Source organism: Desmodus rotundus, chromosome 3 (assembly GCF_022682495.2).
Source record: "Desmodus rotundus isolate HL8 chromosome 3, HLdesRot8A.1, whole genome shotgun sequence".
Lineage (NCBI taxonomy): Eukaryota > Metazoa > Chordata > Mammalia > Chiroptera > Phyllostomidae > Desmodus > Desmodus rotundus.
Window position 1 is genome coordinate 44,130,366 of NC_071389.1, and position 20,522 is coordinate 44,150,887.

Genomic DNA, 20,522 nt, shown 5'->3' on the forward strand with positions numbered 1-20,522 from the left:
TGTTGAACTATCTCACTCACTGAAATTAAAACACCTAGAAAGGTACAGTATCTGTTTACATTCCAATCCCAATGCCTGACACAGTGACTGGCACAAAGTTGTTATATAAATTAATAATTTATATCTGTTTTTAATTTAAAACCTGTCTCAAATCCCAAAATATATTTACTTCCTTTAATTTTAATGATCCTCTCATTTTTGTTAAGGTTGTTTAAATGTAGGTTCCCAAAGGATGTTATACCAACATGGTCTTAATCTCTAAAATAGTCTCTTTTTAGACTATTAGACTATCTTCAAATAGTGGGTTTGTGTCTTACCAGTTCTGGAAAAATCTGTCATAATCTCTTCAAATACTGACTTGCCTTCATCCTACCTTTTTGAGACTTCCTCTATAAGTTACTCTAGACATTCTCATTAATTATCTAAGTCTCTAAACTCCTATATTTGATCATTGGTCTCTATGCTTCATTTTTGGCAATTTCTTCAGATCTATTTGTCAGTTGTCTAACTCTTAATCCCATTCTGTCTAATTTACTATTTACTCCATCATTAGTACTTTTAATTTTAAAAACAATCTGATGAGTTTTTTTGGTAAGTTAATTTTTATGTAACTTTAAATTTAAAAAAAAAGTTCTAGGGAAAAGACTTGTTGTTATCTTTTACTCAGACCTGCCACTTGTTTACAGTTTGATCCATTTTTATCATTCTCTCTATACAAATATATGTATGTATAATGCATAATCTTTTTTTGAGAATAAGAGACATCATATACCCTTATCCATAAATATTTCTATGTTTCTAAGAATGACATTTTCTTATATAATCATAACACAATGATCAAAATCAAGACTTTTTTTTAGATATAATTGACATAGAATATTCATTTCAGGTATATAATGTAATAATTTGATATATGTATATATTGTACATTAATCACCATAAGTCTACTTAAGATCCATCACCACACAGTTACAAAGTTTTTTAAGATGTACACTCTCAGCAACTTTTAAATATGCAAAACAGTTATTTATTAGAGGCTGTACATTACATCCCCAGGACTTGTTTTATAACTGTAAGTTTGTACCCTTTGACCACCTTCACTGATTTCATCCACCCTAACCCTTCACCCTCGACCACCTCCTCTGGCAACCACCAATCTCTACTGTTTCTGTTACGTTTGTGTTGGTTTTTTTTTAAGATTCCACATATAGGTGAGATCATACAGTATTTGTCTTTTTCTGTCTGACTGATTTCACTTAGCATAAGGCCCTCAAGGTCCATCAATACTGTAGCAAATGGCAGAATTTCCTTCTTTTTAATGGCCGAATAGTCTTCCATTGTATGTACATGCCACACTTCTTTAACCAATCATCTATTGGTGAATACTTTGGTTGTTTCCATGTCTTAGCTATTGTAAATAATGCTGCAATGTGCATGGTGGGGGGTAGTGAAGATACCTTCATGAGTATTTTTGTTTCCTTTGGATAAATACACAGAAGTGGAATTGCTAAATCATATGTCAGTTCTATTTATAATTTTTAGAGGGAAGCCCATACTGTTCTTCATAGTGGCTACACCAATTTACCTCCCTACCAACAGTGCACAATGGTTCCCTTTTCCCCAGGTCCTAACCAGCACTTGTTACCTCTAGTCTTTTTGATAAGTAATTCTAATAGACATAAGGTGATACTTCATTGTAATTTTGATTTGCATTTCCCCGATGATTAGTGATGTTGAGCATGTTTCCATGTACCTGCTGGCCATCTGTATGTGCTCTTTGGAAAAATGTCTATTTAGATCCTCTGCCCATTTTTTAAATTTTTTTTTTGCTATTGAGCTATATGAACACTTTATATATTTTGGTTATCAACCCCTTATAAATGATTTGCAAGTACTCTCTCCCATTTCATAGGTTGCCTTTTCATTTTGCTGATTTCCTTTGCTGTGCAGAAGTTCTTTAATTTGATGTTGTCCTGCTTGCTTATCTTTGCTTTTGAGGTCAAATCCAAAATATCATCACTGAGACTGCTGGCAAGGAGCCTACTTCTAGCATTTTATGGTTTCAGGTCTTACATTTAGGTTCTTAATACATTTTGAGATAATTTTTGTTTATGGTGTGATATAGGGGTTCAGTTTTCCCAGCACCATTAATTGAAGAGACTGTCCTTTTTCCGCTGTATATTCTTGGCTTCTTTGTTGTAAATTAATTGACCATGTGTGTGTGGCTTTATTTTGGGGCTCTCTATTCTATTTTGATTACTATAGCTTTGTGATGCAGTTTGAAATACGCATGGTGACTCCAGCTTTGTTCTTTTTCTCAAGGCTGATTTGGCTATTTGGGGTCTTTTGTGGTTCCATAAAAGTTTAAAGATTATTTGTTCTATTTTTTGAAAAATGCCATGGGAATTTTGATAATGATTGCATCAAACATATAGATTGCTTTGGGCAGTATGAATATTTAAACAATATTAATTTTTCCAATCCATGAGCATGGAGTATCTTTCTATTTATTTGTGTGTTCTTCAATGTCTTTCATCAATGTCTTACAGTTTTCTGGTCTTTTCACCTCCTTGGTTACATTTATTCCTAGGTATTTCATTCATTTTGATGCAACTATCAATGGGACTGTTCTCTTAACTTCTCTTTCTGGTAGTTTATCATCAATGTATAGAAATGGAACTGATTTTCTGTATATTAATCAAATTCAGGAAATTAATCATTGATACATATTATTACTAACAGTTCACATTCAAATTTTATCACTTGTTCTAATAATTTCTTTGGTAGCCAATTTTCCACCCTGTCTAAGATCCAATCCTGGATCACTCATTGCATTTAATTGTCCCATATCTTTCGTCCCCCTTAGTCTAGAACAATTCATCAACTTTCTTTTTCTTGATTGTAACATTTTTTCAAGATTTTAGGCCAACAATTTTTGTAGAACATCTGTCAATTTGGCATAAATATCACAAAAATGACAATGCATTCTCTTGAGAATATGTTAACTTGAAGCACATGATATTGGTTTGTCACATTACAAGTGGCATGTTTTGGTCATTGATTAACAAGTTATCTGCCAGTTTTCTCCAATGTAATAAATAAGAATCCTTATTTATAAATATCTTGTTTCATATCAAGCTTTTTCCCAATACTTTTAAAGATTTTTTAAAAAGTTTTTATTTATTGAATTCAGATAGAAAGGGAGAAAGAGGGAGAGGGAAGGAAGTAGAGGAAGAGGGAGGGAAAGAGAGAAAGAAAGAAACATCAATCTGCTACACCACTTATCTGTATAGTCACTGGTTGCTTCTTGTATGTGTCCTGGCTGCGGATCAAACCCACAATCCTGGCACATCAAGACGACACTCTAAACAACTATGCTACCTGGTCAGGGCTCTCCCAATACTTTTAAAGAGCCACTGATGATTTTCTATCATTTTTAAAAATATTTATTAGCATTGTACTCCAAAAGCTTTCCTTTCTCCTATGAAATGATGGAATTTTATTTTATCCACTGGATTACAATCAATTTCTATCACTTATTTTGATATTTCATTGTCCCAGACTTGGCAATGGAATCTTTCCCCTTTCACATTGCCCCTGATGGAACTGTAATTAAATGACCACTTCCTTACTTACCAGCACAAAAAAATGTTCTCTGTTCCAGTCCTAGAATTAGCTTTTGCTTCAGTAAGACTTGGCTTTTTGGTTTTTTGTGGGATTTTTTTTGTGGACAATGACATTTAGAAATCAAGATCTGGGCACTAGACATAGTCATTACCTCTTACGTCATCGCTTATAGGTAATGAACAGAACTGAAACAGAACACACACACATTCTATTTACTTGTATTTTCACATGTACATTTAAAAAATCCATGATTTCATATTGATACTTCCAATACCAAGCCAAAATATTTTAAATTTCCTTATCCCACAGCGAAAACCTAGCTCCCATGATCTTCTATACACTTATTTGCCCAAGCCTATCATACATAAACTAGTTTTGTAAGTGCTAACCCATACCTCTGTGAAAAACAAATCTATTCAATAAAATTAGTATTTGCCTAGTATTCTTAAAATGTAAAACATATATGCAGTCATTTACTGGGTGTTAAACAGTATTTCAACATAGTTTTAATTTCAATTTCCCTAATGTATAAGGTATTTACATAACATTCATATAACTTTTTATTGGGTATTGGTTCAAGTCTTTGAGCCATTATTTTAGTAAGGTTTTTGTCTTTTTACTGTTGAGTTATAAGAGTTCTTTATATATGTATATTTTAAATATAAATTCTGTATCAGATATATGTGCTGTGATGTCAACCTCAACTTTAAGATTATGTATTTATTGTCAGAATATATTTACCACATATTCTTCTAATATAACATGTACATGTTAATATGCTAGGAAAAGGTGTGCAAAAATTACATTTTTAATAGTTTTCTGGTTCCCCACTACCTATAACAGGACAGAATCATAGTTCAGGTAATATCACCACTTACATATTAAACAAACACACACCAGTTTCCATTGTATTCCTACTTAGCAGGGATTTTGCTACATTATCCTTGCAGTTTCACAAAAGTGCTAATGGGATTTTTTTAAAATAGTGCAGCAGTAGGGAGACAAGTCTTAATTCCGGGGAAAGGAAAACCTCTTCAATAATCCATAACTTTCAAGGATATAAGTGAAACACATTTATTGATACTTATGTATCAGACACTATATTAAGTGCTGAGTTTCCTTATCTGGAAATTAGATATAACAGCAGCTCCTACGTCCTAAAGTCTTTTCTTAGGATTCAATGAGAAGATGTAAGTAAACTAAACACTGTACCAAATCATAAAGATTCAATAAATGTCGGTTATTTCTTTACATTTTTCCACTGTCATGTCGATTCCTATGTGATACAAATACGTCCCGCTGTGTTACTTCCCATTTGACTCAAACCGAAAAATAACGGAGGAATAAATTACTCTAGAAATGCACAACAGGGGATACCTGAGTCAACCTGGGGACAAGGGGCAGCTGGAGAATTTCACGTGTTAGATATTAATCCCTCCACCCCAAAGAAAAAGCTCTTTAGTGAACTTTCGAAAGTTTCTATAGAGCAGCAGTAAGGAAACACTCCAGAACTGGCTACGCTTCCTCGTTTTACAGCTGGAATCCAGGTCTTTTGACACCCAGTTTTTGAGTTGTCCCGCAAGTTTATACGAACTCACCACACTAATGGGCGTTATCAAGTTATACAGCGCCTTTCAATCTACTGTATCCCATTCGTTGTATGTTCACCATATTTGAAATTATTTCAAGTACTAAATACATCACTAAATACAGCCCGTAGCCTATAAATCAGTAAAAAGCCTTGGAGAATCGGAATTAAAGTGAATCGAGTCTACCGGAAAACTACGGCTGGAAGATGAGCAGAAGTGGGCTGAAGGTACCAAGCACTATGAAATGTCGACGGAGGAGTCAAGTTTATACTCAGAAAAGTAGAACAAAAAAGATTATTGGGCCACATAATATTTACTCTTCTTGCCCACAGAGGCGCCCGACAAACAGCAATACCTGGGGAGGAGATACCTACGGCATTTTCACATTCAGGGAAGGATCACCGCCGCTGGATAGAACTAATCGAGGAACCTCTTCGGAAAACAAGGGAACCTTCCGAGGAAAACACAGAAGCCTGAAAAGCGCGGGCGAGCAGCAGCTTGTGGTTGTGTCACACTTAACGTAGCCCCCCGGAAACACCACCTTCGCGACAACGGATCCGAATGCAAGCGGGGAAAGGGGGAAGGGAGTGTCATCTAAGACCGCGTCCAGTCCCTCGCAGTGCGGCACAGGACCCTGTCTCACGCTTCTGGCCAACACAGCTCCGGATGGAGGACAACAAGGACCGGCTCTGATCACTGTGGGTTAACAATCCCTAGATTTCTAGCCGGACCGTTTGGGGAGGTGCTCCGTATCTTATTTCCGGTGGCAGAGAGGTGCAGTTGCCATGGTAATTAAAGAAAGGCAGAGGTGCGTCCGGTTTCGGTGAGCCGATTGTGGAATCCGCGCAGAGAATTGCTGAGCTTCCTCGTCTGTAAACTGGTATTAGGTAGTAATCAATTCACTGTCTGTCGTTGCGCGTTCCGTCCCTTACTGTTGGGTTTTTCTTCCACCTGCTTCTTTTACTTCTCTGTCATACTAACACTCGGTCCATGTAGGTACCTGAAATGTACATATAAATGCTGTTTTATGCCCAGAGGCATAGAGACACAGGGACACAGAGAGAAAGAGCGAGAGCGAGAGAGAGGGAGAGAAAGAGAAAGAGAGAGAGGGAGAGGGAGAGAGAGAGAGGGAGAGAGAGATGTTGCCTGAGATCAGCTGTGAACATATTTCACTGTGTAGGGCGGTATGGCTGGCTCTCTGTTTCACTTGGCCCTTTAAAAGCCCTAGGCGCTTGTTAGTTTATTTTTCTTGCTATTGTGTGGCTGGTTATTTATGGAGCCGTTTGCTGCAGTGTACTCTCTAGGCCCCTGCCTGAGTCTCGGGCTGGAGTTTTAAATGAAGGAGGTTTCCAAGCCTGAGGGGGTACAATTATATATTTATTTAAGCCTAGGTTAGGCTTTCCTCACAGAAAGGAAAAGAATAGAATTCTGGAACATTTCTGCCGTGGGATTTCCACGTGAGGGAGTCACCTTATTTCGAAAGAGTATTTGAGGACCATTCTTTAAAAAAAAAAAAAAAACTTACGTTTTAAAATTGCTTGCTGCAAAATGAACATTCTGTATTCCTTATTGTAACGGTTTTCTTTCACGTTTTTGAGTAGATGCGTGCACGCATATGTGTTTAAAACAGTGATGCTTAATTATAGTGATACCAATTTGCAGTAACCAGACTGTGACACCACACATCCCTGTGGGGTCCTTCTAAATCTGCCGTAATATGAAAGTGTCAGGCAGGCGGTCTGTGTATTATAAATAGGGTACTTCATCCATGATAAGCGATTATTATCTTTCTTTCCCAAGTGTAAAAGACCTATATAATTCAAGAAGGTGCAAGTGATTTAGGTCTCTTGAGTAAGAATCCAATGAGTCCTGAAGGGGACCCTATCTGTGTCGTCTTATTGTTGAACTTGAAATATTCAATTTATTAGGCTGGAATGTATTTTTAAAAGTCAAAGCTGGGTAAAATAATGTTGGAAGCTGTTAGACCACCGACACATTAGTGTCTCATAGTAACTATTGTACAAGAAGCCTTCATTCACATTAATAAAGAAGAAACTGTTACTGAATTTTACTGCCTTTTCTACTTACAATTAAATTAGCAACATTGTGTCCCTCAATTTCCTTATCTGTAAAATGGACCAAAAATACTCGACCACTGTAGTAGGGATAAATCATGATGTATGACAGTTCTTTAAGCTCTTGTGAGCAGAGGTGCTATATAAACCCAAAACATTATTATTAGTAATGGAATACAGTAAAACCTGTAATGCTATAAATGGGATTTTAAAAATTCAGTCACTTAAAATGTGGCTGCATTATCAAGATGTTAGTGAAATGACCTGCTTGGTCGTGCTGTGAAGATGGATGCCAGCTGTCAGTAACATTCTTATTACTGGGAAGTTTCACTCTGTCTACAGTTTAGTTAGCACTTAATTTGTGCCAAGTGCTGTTCTGTATGCTTTACACAGGTTGTTTAATCCTCACGACAACCCTATGAAGAGTCTCAACTGACTGTCATGTTATTTTGAGAGAATAGATGTGGGTTTTTTTTTTTTTGCCTTATGATTCTTCATTTATATTTATGTTACCTCTTTGTTTTCGCTTTGTTCTTTTGGTATATACATATACAGGGTCCAACACAAATAATGCTCCTTTTTATTACAAAATCATGATCATGTAATTCTGTAACACAATATCACACTCAAGCACACCATATGACATTTTAGGTGAAATGTTCAAATTAAAACTAGAATTATTATACCCATATTATTACCCTATCAACCACACTCAAGCAGGCCTTACTTCTGCTGGACCCTGTATATTAATAAAGAAGAAACTTTAGAAAGCTGTGTGTGTGTATATATATACACACACATATATCTATAGCAACTGCCAAAAGGCTTCTTCTAGTTTAACATATATTACAACCTTATGCATATTATAATGTTCATCTCCCCCCCCCAAATAAAAACGTTAATGTCTTGATTCCTCCCCCCTCTCATTTGAAAGGCAAGGTGATATTTGCATTTTAGGGGATTGCAATTTTGACTAAAGTAATTTTTAAAATTATTTTCTAATAGAATGGCCATCAGTCCAGGAAGTGATGCTGCTTTCTCCAGTCAGAACTCAACGCTTTCAGAGAGTCCTCGAACAAAGAAATTTCCACTAACTGAAGAGGAGATATTTTATATGAATTGCAGAGCTGCCTATTTATCTGTTTTCAAAAGCAGCTTAGAAAACATTATTTCTAAAGATCAACTTTACTTAGGTAAAATTTTTTAATTGAAGTATTTTGTTTTATTTGTTGAAAGTTAATAGATCAGACAGACTAGAATTGGAATTCCATTGTTGAATTACCCCAATTTTAGTGGTTTGAGCAACAGAACTACTACATTATACTATTGTGCCATTTTCTATAGTAACTTATTGTAGAATCTTCAGAATATAACTTGCATGTTTATAAAGGATAGAATAGTATTTTTAAACCTTCTATCAATTACTTGCTTAAAAATTATTTTAAATTCTCATTTTGGTACTTTAAGATTTACAGTAGAATTAAAACACTTTTGGCATCAGAATCACTACTTAGAATCTGACCTATATTTAGGAAAATGCAAAGGATGTATAAAATGGGGTGAATGGTTGTAGAAGAGAAATAGGTGAAATTTTAAAAGAGAATTAAGAGTTCTGGGTTTGGATTTGTGTGTGTGTGTGTGTGTGTGTGTGTGTTGCCGGGGTGGGGTGGAGGAAGGCTGGTCTTTTTTTACTTTTCTCCACGATTATATCTTAAATTCCTCTGGTTGCAAATATACCCCAAAACAATGAATTTGATCCTTGCCAGGTGTATCAGATGATTTGGAGGTCTTTAATATTAAGAGAGTGTTAAACAACAACACTGAATACTCATGTTATTTTCATCAAGGTTAATAACTTTATGAGTAGAGAAATGAGTTATTTTGCCAACTTTAGAAGCAGTTTCCTTAAGGAAAAAATCTGACATATGTTTGCAACATTTTGGGTTTGTGTACAGTAAAATGTCTCTTTGAGAAAATCCATTTGGGGAATATAAAATAGTTTGTATTTTATTGTAACTTATACTTTTAGTTTTTTCTCTTTATTCTTTTGACACTAGCCAAGAAAACAAAAGTTGAAAAGTTTAACAAGGGCCCTGACCAATGCGCCTCAGTTGGTTGGGCATCATCCTGCAAAGCAAAGGGTCCCTGGTTCGATTCCCAGTCAGGGCACATGCCTGGGTTGCCAGTTTGGTCCCTGGTTGGGCATGTACAAGAGGCAGACAATTGATGTTTCTCTCTCACATCGATGTATTATCCGGGGAAATAATAATGCATTGTTTGTCTCTTCAGTGCTATGGACACTTTTGGTTTTATGGTGGGGTACTCTTTGTAACTTGGTAGTGACTGATTTCACAATATCTAGATTTTTAAAAAAGTAGTAGTATAAACCAGTGATGTCTCTTTCTTACTATTGGATCTATATTCTTCTGCCTCGCTGCATATAACACCTGTTTTGGCATTCCATTTCAAGGTTAGATAGAGTAGTACCAGAACTGTACAATTCCTTTCCCCCCCACCTTATAAATAATATAGGTATTATAGATTTGTGTCAAAGATTAAAGTAAACTCTGGCAAAAGATCAGTATCTTGGTGTAAACCTTTAATCCGCTGCAGTTACATAATGTTTTTACTGTTATCAGACTTAATAATGGATTCCAACTAATTCTCCTCTTAAAAATTATATTTTATTGATTATGCTGTTGCAGTTGTCCTGACTTTCCCCCCTTTGCCTCCCTCCACCCAGCACCCCCTACTCCCTCAGGCAATCCCCCCACCCTTGTTCATGTCCATGGGTCACACAGGTAAGTTCTTTGGCTGCTCCATTTCCTATCCTGGACTTTTCATCCCCATGGCTATTCTGTAACTACCTATTTGTACTTCTTAATCCCCTCACCTCTTCCCCCATTCCTCCACATGCCCCTCCCATCTGGCAACCATCAAACCCTCTCTGTATCCATGACTCTGTCTCTGTTCATCTGGTTTGCTTAGTTTTTTTAGATTCAATTGTTGATGGTTTTGTATTTTTCACATTTTATTGTTCATAGTTTTGATTTCCTTCTTTTTATTAAATAAGCCCCTTTAACATTTCATATACTAATGTTTTGGTGATGATGAACTCCTTTAATCTTTTTCTTGTCTGGGAAGCTCTTTATCTGCCCTTTAATTCTGAACGATAGCTTTGCTGGGTAGAGCAATCTTGGGTGTAGGTCCCTGCTTTTCACAACTTGGAATATTTCTTGCCAATCCCTTCTAGACTGCTAAGTTTCCTTTGAGAAATCAGCTGACAGTCTATGGTAACTCCTCTGTAGCTGACTAACTTCTTTTCTCTTGCTGCTTTTAATATTCTCCCTTTTCCTTTAAACTTTGGCATTGTAATTATAATGTGTCTTGGAGTGGGCCTTTATGCAACCACCCTGTTTGGGATTTGCCTGGGAATCTCCAAGCCCATCATAAATAGTAGCCATCTCAGATTGCTTTATAGCTCAGGTAGGGTAGCCCCAGGCAAAACAAAGGTGGGGGCTGACCTTGGCCTGCACCACCTGGGAACTCCAGGGCCAGTGCACCCAGTGGACAGGCTATAGACCAGGTTGGAGCATCACCACCCAGTCATCTGCACAACTGATCCTCCACGGAGGGTGGAGGTTGGTGGTCAGTGGTCACAGCCAGTCCTTGCAGCTGACTGGCCTGAGTAAATCCCTCCCATTGACCTGCCAACAGCAACCAAGGCTCAACTACAAGAGGAGGGTGTACTCAGCCCACATGAAGTGCACTCAAGTACTCAGCTTGGGTGATTGGGGAAGTTGTGCCACTGAACCCTACAGGACACCTACTATATTTGGCCACGCTACCAAGACACTGAGTCAAAGCAGCTCTACCTAATACATAGAAACAAACACAGGGAGGCTGCCAAAATAAGGAGACAAAGAAACGTGGCTGAAATGAAAGAAGAAATCAAAACTCCAGAAAAAGAGCTAAATGAAATAGAGATAAGCAATCTATCAGATGCAGAGTTCAAAACACTGGTTATAAGGATGCTCAAGGAGCTTAATGAGGATCTCAACAGCACAAAAACTCCAGTTAGAAGCAAAGTATACACTAATTGAAATAAAGAGCCATTTACAGGGAAACAACAGTAGAGTGGATGAAGCCAAGAATCAGATCAATGATTTGGAACATAAGGAAGTGAAAAACAACCAATCAGAACAAGAAGAAAAAAGAATCCAAGAAAACAAGGATAGTGTAAGCAGCCTGTGGGACAGCTTCAAGAAGTACAACATTTGTATCATAGGAGTGTCAGAAGGTGAAGACAAAAAGCAAGAAATTGGAAATCTATTTGAAAAAATAATGAAAGAAACCTTCCTTAATTTGGTGAAGGAAGTAGACATGCAAGTCCAGGAACCAGAGAGAGTCCCAAACAAGATGGATGCGAAGACATATTACAATTACTATGCCACAAGTTAAAGGTAAAGAGAGAATATTAAAAGCAGCAAGAGAAAAGAAGTCAGCTACAGAGGAGTTACCATAGACTGTCAGCTGATTTCTCAAAGGAAACTTAGCAGGCTAGAAGGGATTGGCAAGAAATATTCCAAGTTGTGAAAAGCAGGGACCTACACCCAAGATTGCTCTACCCAGCAAAGCTATCGTTCAGAATTAAAGGGCAGATAAAGAGCTTCCCAGACAAGAAAAAGATTAAAGGAGTTCATCATCACCAAAACATTAGTATATGAAATGTTAAAGGGGCTTATTTAATAAAAAGAAGGAAATCAAAACTATGAACAATAAAATGTGAAAAATACAAAACCATCAACAATTGAATCTAAAAAAACTAAGCAAACCAGATGAACAGAGACAGAGTCATGGATACAGAGAGGGTTTGATGGTTGCCAGATGGGAGGGGCATGTGGAGGAATGGGGGAAGAGGTGAGGGGATTAAGAAGTACAAATAGGTAGTTACAGAATAGCCATGGGGATGAAAAGTCCAGGATAGGAAATGGAGTAGCCAAAGAACTAACCTGTGTGACCCATGGACATGAACAAGGGTGGGGGGATTGCCTGAGGGAGTAGAGGGTGCTGGGTGGAGGGAGGCAAAGGGGGGAAAGTCAGGACAACTATAATAGCATAATTAATAAAATGTAATAAAAAATAAAATAAAATCAATAAGCATAAAAAAGTTACTAAATTATACCTATGTCTTAAATATGGGAATATCTACTTAGTACATGTTTTGGGCATAATGAATTTTACTCTGAGAAATTGTTCTGTAATAGTTTCTTTAAAAATATTTTGTTATTGAAAATTGCAACAAAGATATGCTGAGTTATTACTTGGGGTACAGTTCTTAAAACTGGATGAAACACCATTTTCTTTTATGTGGGTTTTCGATTTCAAATCACAACTTCATTTATGTCCTACTTGTATTCCCAGCTTTGAGGGGTAAAGGTTGGCTGGGGATGGAATGCTAAAACATTTATCTTCATTCTCTTGATAGATGAATTAAGGAATTGTCCAATTATAAACTAGGCAAAATACTTACCTTTTATTCCTCGGGCAGTGTGGTAATCAGAGTTTTTGTCTACATCCAGAATAAACCTGTGGAAATAAAAAAAAATTCTATTATCTCCAGTGTTACAAATTTCCAGAGACTTTCTAGGTGAATGGAAGATGTCAAATACTACAGCTACACCTTTTGTTAGCTCTGAAAGTCACCTCCAGATGATGATTTTATTTTGTTTCTGTGCTAGAGTTTTAAGTTATCTAGGAATGATGCGCTGGCATTATCTGGAGGATGGGAATAATTCTGTTGGGCTATGGACTTCTACTATGTTATTAGACATTTCATGACCACAGGTAGCAATTTTACACTTCAGGTATGAACTTTCTATTTAGATTATAAAAGTTAGGAGCCAAGAAGCTTGGATCTCTGCAAAACAACAAAGTCACTTTGTGTTATGTTTGTGCACAGTGAGTGTCCAATATAATGGACTCACAGATAACTGTATCTATTACCTGGATCTGATTTCTGTTTCCTTCAGGATATATATATCCCTTTATTATATTTTATTTCATAATATTCAGGTTATAATTTTAGTGTTCATTGACAGTGTATGATCTTAATGAAGTCTCACCAAAGACAGTTTGAAACATTCAATATAAGGTTTTATAATATAATTTGATAGCACAATTCAGGACAGTTATACCTTTTAAAATTCTGTTAATTTCTTTTATAGTGCTTAGGAAACCTATCATTGATTCATTTTAGATAGTATTGAGTCTTAATATGCAGAGATTTATTTACAAATTATCAAGTTATTCCTATTCAAGTTTACAAAATATCTACAATTGTTTGAAAGCATTATATGTTAGTTTGATATGACATATAAAACATACAAAGCTTCTCTCACATAATTCTTTATTTTTCATGGCTTTTAAAATAGGAATGTCCAATGAATAAGTGGTTATAGGACTATTTTTAAATGTTCTGGTTAAAAATGAAAAGTGATTTGACCACTGCATCTCTACAATAGTCTTTTCTCAAAGTATGTTGACATTCTTGGTTTTTAGCAGGGCTGTGGATGTTAGTAGATACTTTTCATGTATGTATTTTGACATTTGGGACATGATTAATGTCTTGAAACTCAATATCTAGCAATGATGAACATTTTAGGTATTATGCCTTGGTGACAGTGCTAGTCTCAAACTAATTATTTCTTCATTTTATTAAGATATTTCTTGAACCACAAAAAGTAATAATTTATTATGTTTGCAGTTATTCTTATGTCATCAAAACCATTAATGTTTGTTTTTAATCTCTCTAATCACAGTAGTGAAGTAAATCAGATATTGTCAGGTAATTAAACTATGTAGGTTGAGGACTAATTATCAAAATAGGGACAATTTATTTAATTGTAGCATTAATAAATCAAGAATCTGTAGCTGGTAACATATATGTGTGTTTGTTTATTTTTTACAGTCAGGCATACATTGATATCACTAGATTATCAAAACCAAAGGTAATATATTGGCATCTGTGTACTTTTGTCTAACATTATCATATATAATGATTTAAAGAAAAATATACTTAAATACCAATTCCAAATGTTACTATAAAAAATAATACTTGTTTTATTGGGCAGCTCTTCAGCATGCAGGAAGAAATCCATCCCAAAAGACTGTTAATAAGTATTGGACTCCTCAAACTGCCAAACTGAATTTTGATGATTTTTGTATAATTTTAAGAAAGGAAAAACCTACTTCAAAAGCAGAACTGCTAAAATCATTTAAGCAATTAGATGTAAATGATGATGGTTTTATTTTACACACTGACCTTTATAAACTTCTCACAAAGGTAAGATCTGTGAAGCACTTTTGTAATATGTGTATTTTGCAAAACAACTTGGAATGTACCTTTGGCAACCAAAGTCCACATTAAAAATAACTATTTCATTGGCAGGTGAAATGAATCACAATATGTTGTTTATAAAGTATTTAAGGATCCTTCTGGATGAAAGGTGCTTTGTAAATAAAAGATAAAGTATAAAATTGAGCCCATGTTGCAATCCCCTTGTGTTTCCTTGCAATTCTTTCCAGCTCAGAACTCTGCAGTGAATCATATTTGATAAGTAAAAGAGAAACAAAGTATTAATGGGATTCAGAATCCATTCTGTTTCTTGGTACAGTTTGAGAAAGTATCATTACTCTAATTTTTATAGCAGTTATTACTGGATCTATGTTACACATTGTTCAAATTTAGTAAACTGAAATTCAGCACAGTTACAAAACAGTAAAATTGTGAAATTTTATTTTATATGTTTCATTCTTGATATAATACTCATTCTGAGATTTATAATGAAATCATATATTCAAACTTGTAGAAGAGATTAAAATGAATTTCCATTCTCCCCATGCATAACAAAATGATCGTCATGTTGCTTTAAAATAAATCTTATATTTTTTCAGAGAGGTGAGAAGATGACTCTGGAAGAAGTGAATGCCATAATAAATTTGGCCGATGTAAATGCTGATGGCAAATTTGACTACATCAAGGTACGTAAGCTCATACTAATGTAAATTTGCTTACTACAATGAAGTGTTTTTAAAGGAGCACATCTTTTTAATGTTGGCAATAACATACTTATATATGTGTACTGATTGTACTTGAAATTTAATCTCTCCAGTCCCACAATTGTAATCTGATGACTATATTAAAGTAACATGACCAAGTTAAACTGCATGCATGTTCGCACAAATACACACATACACAAACTTGCAGACTCTCCTCAGAAATATGTCTTTTTGGGGGTGGAAGAATCATAGAATTATTTAGAACACATGCGAGTCCACATGTCTTATATAAAACTAATAATAAACCACTTGTCTTTGTGTAACAGTCGTTTTCACTCAGAGTATGACTTCCTCGATGAATCATGGCTGCATTTCACTAGGTCGCTTGAGGGTGGTCAGTCTGATTCACGAAAATAAAACGAGTACCCTAGTTCAACAGGAAACGTACTCCATCTGTCAGCCTGTTCCTTGCCTACTAATGTGCATTTGCTTTCTCCTCCCAAATGTATGATGGAATGTTTTACCTACTGGACTGCTTTTTTATTTCCTGTAGTTCTGTAAATTATATATGACAACCAATGAGCAATGTCTCAAAACTACTCTAGAAAAACTGGAGGTTGACAGCAAACTGAAGCGTCAACAGTTTGGGAGCCTCATGGAAGGGTTCCCTGAAAAGGACCCACCACCACGACCAAAACCATCACCTAGAATCGTAAGGAAAACTGACCAGGAAACATTCTCAAATAAAGGTATTTACTTTTTGACACTAAAATTTTCTTAATTAAGAATGGAGGGTTAATTTTTCCTTCCATCTTCATTTATCAGTGATAAAACAAATGGGAATCCAAGTTTTGTCAGCTAGTGTTTCTAGATTTTCTTAACTGTAAAAATCTATTGACGTAAAATGTTGTTATGGCACTTGACTTAGTTGTACTCATTATACTTCATTAATATTAAAATTCAGGCTAAAAGATGACAAATTGAAATAAAGAATCTTATTGATAGCCCATAAATTAGAGACCATTAAAGTCTGATAAATATAAAATTTCTGACTATATTTCAATAGGAAGAACAACAAGAACACAGACATTTTATATTACATTGTGTTTAGAAACAAACTTACTTTTTTAAAATATATTTATTGCTATTGACAGCTTTTCATAATGTGGGACCAAATAACTACTACTTGTTACAGGTGACACTCGGAGTTCTTTACTGGCAACCACCAGAAAGTTCAAAACGTCTGTTTCTTTCACAATTACCATGGGGGCCAATAGTAACCAAAACTCAAAGTTAACTGAGCCAAGCTCAATAAAGGTATAGTATTTTAAATTAATATATAAGACTTTTTCTGAAAAAAATTGACATGAAGTTTATTAATAGCTATTTGGTATCTACAGAGAACAAAAAGTTTGTGAAGTGATTCTTTGAGGTTTTTCTGTGGATTGCAGCATTTCTACTTATATACCAGTTTTAATATTTTAAAGTGAAAATGATGGGCAAGAATAATATTAAAAGGTCTTCAGTTTGAAAATGTTGACTCTTCAGTTTTTGAACTTGATTAACAGGTTATCTAATTATATACTTTGCCAAGCATTTTTTTTTTGTTTTAATAAATACTCCTCATGGGTGTTTCTTATAAATAAATCATTCATTCAATATCAGTTCCTATGAGAGAAAGACAACAAAGTCACTTTGCTAAGTCAATATTTGTAGAGTGTTAATATTGATCTTCTTCCTTTGTTTTCCCTTTCTAGATTCAACCTTTACTAGTTTTCTTTCAACAGAAAATAATAGCTACAGAAATATAAAACATTAACTGGAAACTGCTCGGATACATTAAAAATGTGTACCTAGAGACCTCCGTAAAAGGGGGAAAAATGGTTATGACCACATACTATAACTGCTGTTAGAAAACTGAACTGATTGTTCTCAAGAGCTACATTTTTGTTTCAAATAACAACTCTGTATTTGTAATTGAACTCTGAAGTCCCTTATATCTTTAAATTGCTAGACAGTGACATTTGTTCTATATTAAAATTTTAAAACATTATCTCCAAGGAATTTTGGTCAGACTGTTTAGGAATCTATACACCCTAAGCAATTTGGTGTGTATGTCCAACATGTTCACATACAATATTTTGTGTTCCAGCAATATTATTTTCCACCAATAGAAGCTTTTTGTGTTTTGCAACTAAAGTAAATGTTAATAAAATTAACTTAGTTAAATAATTGCTTACCTGATTCGAAGTGTAAATAAGTATAAGTTTAGCTAGCATAGAGATATAAATAAATATTACTATAGTTTATATTAGGACACTGATAAGACTTTTACTCTGTATTATTCTCATGTTAATTGGGCCCACGCTAATATAATTTCCTTAATTTAGTTTTATTCAACAAATATTTACTAATAAGGTAAGTGTATGCCATCCATTGTTTTTAGTTATAAAATATGGGCCTTGAATTGAAAAAAATGAAAAATGTCTTGATTATTAATATACAATGGTAATATAGCATAGTACTTATTTTATTCATTAATTTATTTAACAAATATTTATTGAGTGACTACTCTGTGCCAAACACTATTTAAGTGCTAATCTAAGAGCTTTGGAGAGAGAGATCTGTGCTTGAACTTAGCTTTGTGAATTGGTAACTGGGAGACCTTTGGCAAGTTAGTCAGCAGTCCTTCTGAGTCTTAGCTTCCTGAGACTCACTATATGTGTATAATTATAGATAGTGTGTTTTTGAAAGATTAAATCATCTAACATATATAAAGCCTTTAGCAGAATGCCAGGGACATAGTATTCACTTTAATAAAAAATAGTGTTGTTAATATTATTACAGAAATAAGAAATGACTATAGGTCTTTTAAAGGAATAACATAATAAAAGTGTATTTTAAGAAAAGTTATTCTATTATATACAGTGAGAGACCTCAAATTAGGGAGAATATCTGAGAGGCTGATAGAGTTATCAGATATAAAGTAATGACAAGACACTTAACTTGGGGAGGTGAATATACAATACAATATACAGATGATGTATTATAGAGTCGTACACCTGAAACCTATGTAATTTTATTAATCAATGTCACCCCCGTAAATTCAGTGGAAATAGAGATAAAAAAGAGAAAACAAATAAAACAAAGTAATGATAGACCTATCATGATAGTTAAGGAGGCACCTGAACGTAGTGAGGAAGAGACTGTCTAATAGACAATGCCCGAGTAGTGTGTAGGCCACAGCAACTGTGCAGCGAAAGACAAGTGAGTTTTGCATTTGAGACATGAAGAGCAAGGAATGGTGCTGATAATTGGGAATTAGGTAAAAGGTACTAGGAGAATTTAATGATTAAAAGAAGATGGCATACTGTCAATGTTCAAATTCAGTAACTTTCATGTAAAATTGAATGTCTTTAGGAAATACTTTGTAGCCTTCATATTACTTACCTGACGTTTTATATCTTATTTCTGATCTGGTTATTGCCACTGTTGTTTGCCATCTGATATATCTTAGACGAACTAAAATAATTTTTAAAAGTCCATGAGCCTTTTTTTTTCAGCAGGATTCATTTGTTTGCATTTTACTTTTCTTGTTTATCCTCTCCTGAGGACACTTTTTTTCGTTGCTTTGGGAGTGGAGGGTGGAGGAGGGAAGAGAGAGAGAGAGAAATAGAAATATCCTGCCTCCTGTACAGGGCCCCTGGCCTGGCCTGGGTCAGGATCAAATCTACAACCTTCCAGTTTGGGACAACATTCCAGCCATCCAAGCCACACCTGCCAGCGTTGTTCGCATTTTACTTTAAAGTTACTTTATACATTTCATAAATTTAATATGTTTCTTAAGTTTTATAACAACTCTGAGAAGTACTTGGTTATGAGTATAGTTAATGTTTAATTTGTTTTAATTGAGAGTGATAGAATAAATCTCAAATAAAAAGGAATTGTTAAATTAATTCTCTTCACATACTTTAAATCTATTTTAAACAATTTTGAGTACCTCAGTTTCATGTCTAGTGGAGAAGTATGGAATGAGGAGAAGAAGGGTCTTTTCAGAAATTAGAAAATTATTGTAGTGGGGTACACATAAACCAGATTTTAGATAATAAATCCCCACAATTGGTAAGGGACCTGAATTCCAGGAGAAAAATAAGGCCCATATAGGGACTATACTTGTATTGCTTTCTAGAGGCCATACATAGGTACTGTATCACTATTCTTTTTTGTAATCCTGAATTCTACCCATTTGCTTAGGATTTATAATATGTAAGGAGTGTCAGGAATATTTCTTTGAGAGAAGAATAGCTTTAATTAGTAGTCATGACTAGAATAAGAGAAAACCCCAAACAAGGTGTGGTAAACTCCAGGATGCACAACTTCCTACATCCAGACTTTTAATTAAGACTGTACCTACATATCTACTTTACAGATATGTATGTGTTGTATAACACATGTTTTATATATATGTATATATATAACAATACAAATGTAAACATTTTAAACTTGAAGTAGTTGTCTAATTTTTGTGAAGCCACCAAATACTAATTTTGTTAACAAAAGTTTCTTATATTTTAAAAATGTTGATCAATTTGACTTATCAATTAGATGGCAATCCATATCAATTTTTCCCTTTAATAATAATCTATTTTACATTTTTTAAACTATGTACAGTTTATAATTCTTTAAAAGCAAAAAGTTCAATACTGTTTACCTATTTGTCAATGAAAAACAAGTAGCTTTCTAATCAGTATGTGTCAAACAGCAATAATGATGATGGTGATGATTGCTTAATAATTCTACCTTACCTAAATCTTTAATGATAATACAGAATTTTATGTCAAAACAAACCATGTTCTCTAAGGTGTTCCAAGAAAAATCTAACTTTACGGATTTGTTTTTGATAGCTAGAATTTTCAGCTTCACTATTTTTTATTTGTGCTTTTCAGCATTTCCTTGTACATTGTGAATGCAAAATAAGTAAAATTTGTATGTGACAAATGAATTAACAGTTCTTTTTCCTTTTGTATGAATTTACCTGAATTGGTAGAATATAGCACCACCTTATGCCCTACCTAAGAATTACAACTACTATTTTATTTTTGCTCGATGTCAAAAGTTACATTATTGTGGAATTTCTTACTCTTATCATTCTAAATTATTTTTTAAATGA

At 34.6% G+C, this 20,522-nt stretch overlaps 2 protein-coding genes across 7 annotated transcripts in view; one reads left to right on the forward strand and one right to left on the reverse strand.

Annotated features, from left to right (window-relative positions):
* ITGB3BP (integrin subunit beta 3 binding protein) overlaps positions 1–5,875 on the reverse strand; it is a 57,875-nt gene extending 52,000 nt beyond the window's left edge. The window contains exon 1 of one of the 4 annotated variants that reach the window (XM_045199451.3): positions 5,591–5,873. In XM_045199451.3, coding sequence (XP_045055386.1) covers positions 5,591–5,595 — 5 coding nt within the window. In that variant the 5' untranslated portion in view covers positions 5,596–5,873. Of the gene's footprint in view, positions 1–5,590 lie in introns of all 4 variants that reach the window. The other 3 variants (XM_024565428.4, XM_045199450.3, XM_024565429.4) reach the window with 3 other exon arrangements.
* EFCAB7 (EF-hand calcium binding domain 7) overlaps positions 5,856–20,522 on the forward strand; it is a 50,604-nt gene continuing 35,937 nt past the window's right edge. The window contains exons 1-6 of one of the 3 annotated variants that reach the window (XM_045199449.2): positions 5,856–6,103; positions 8,297–8,484; positions 14,425–14,636; positions 15,248–15,334; positions 15,906–16,101; positions 16,548–16,669. In XM_045199449.2, coding sequence (XP_045055384.1) covers positions 8,298–8,484; positions 14,425–14,636; positions 15,248–15,334; positions 15,906–16,101; positions 16,548–16,669 — 804 coding nt within the window. In that variant the 5' untranslated portion in view covers positions 5,856–6,103; position 8,297. The remainder of the gene's footprint in view (positions 6,104–8,296; positions 8,485–14,424; positions 14,637–15,247; positions 15,335–15,905; positions 16,102–16,547; positions 16,670–20,522) is intronic. The other 2 variants (XM_024565563.3, XM_045199448.2) reach the window with 2 other exon arrangements.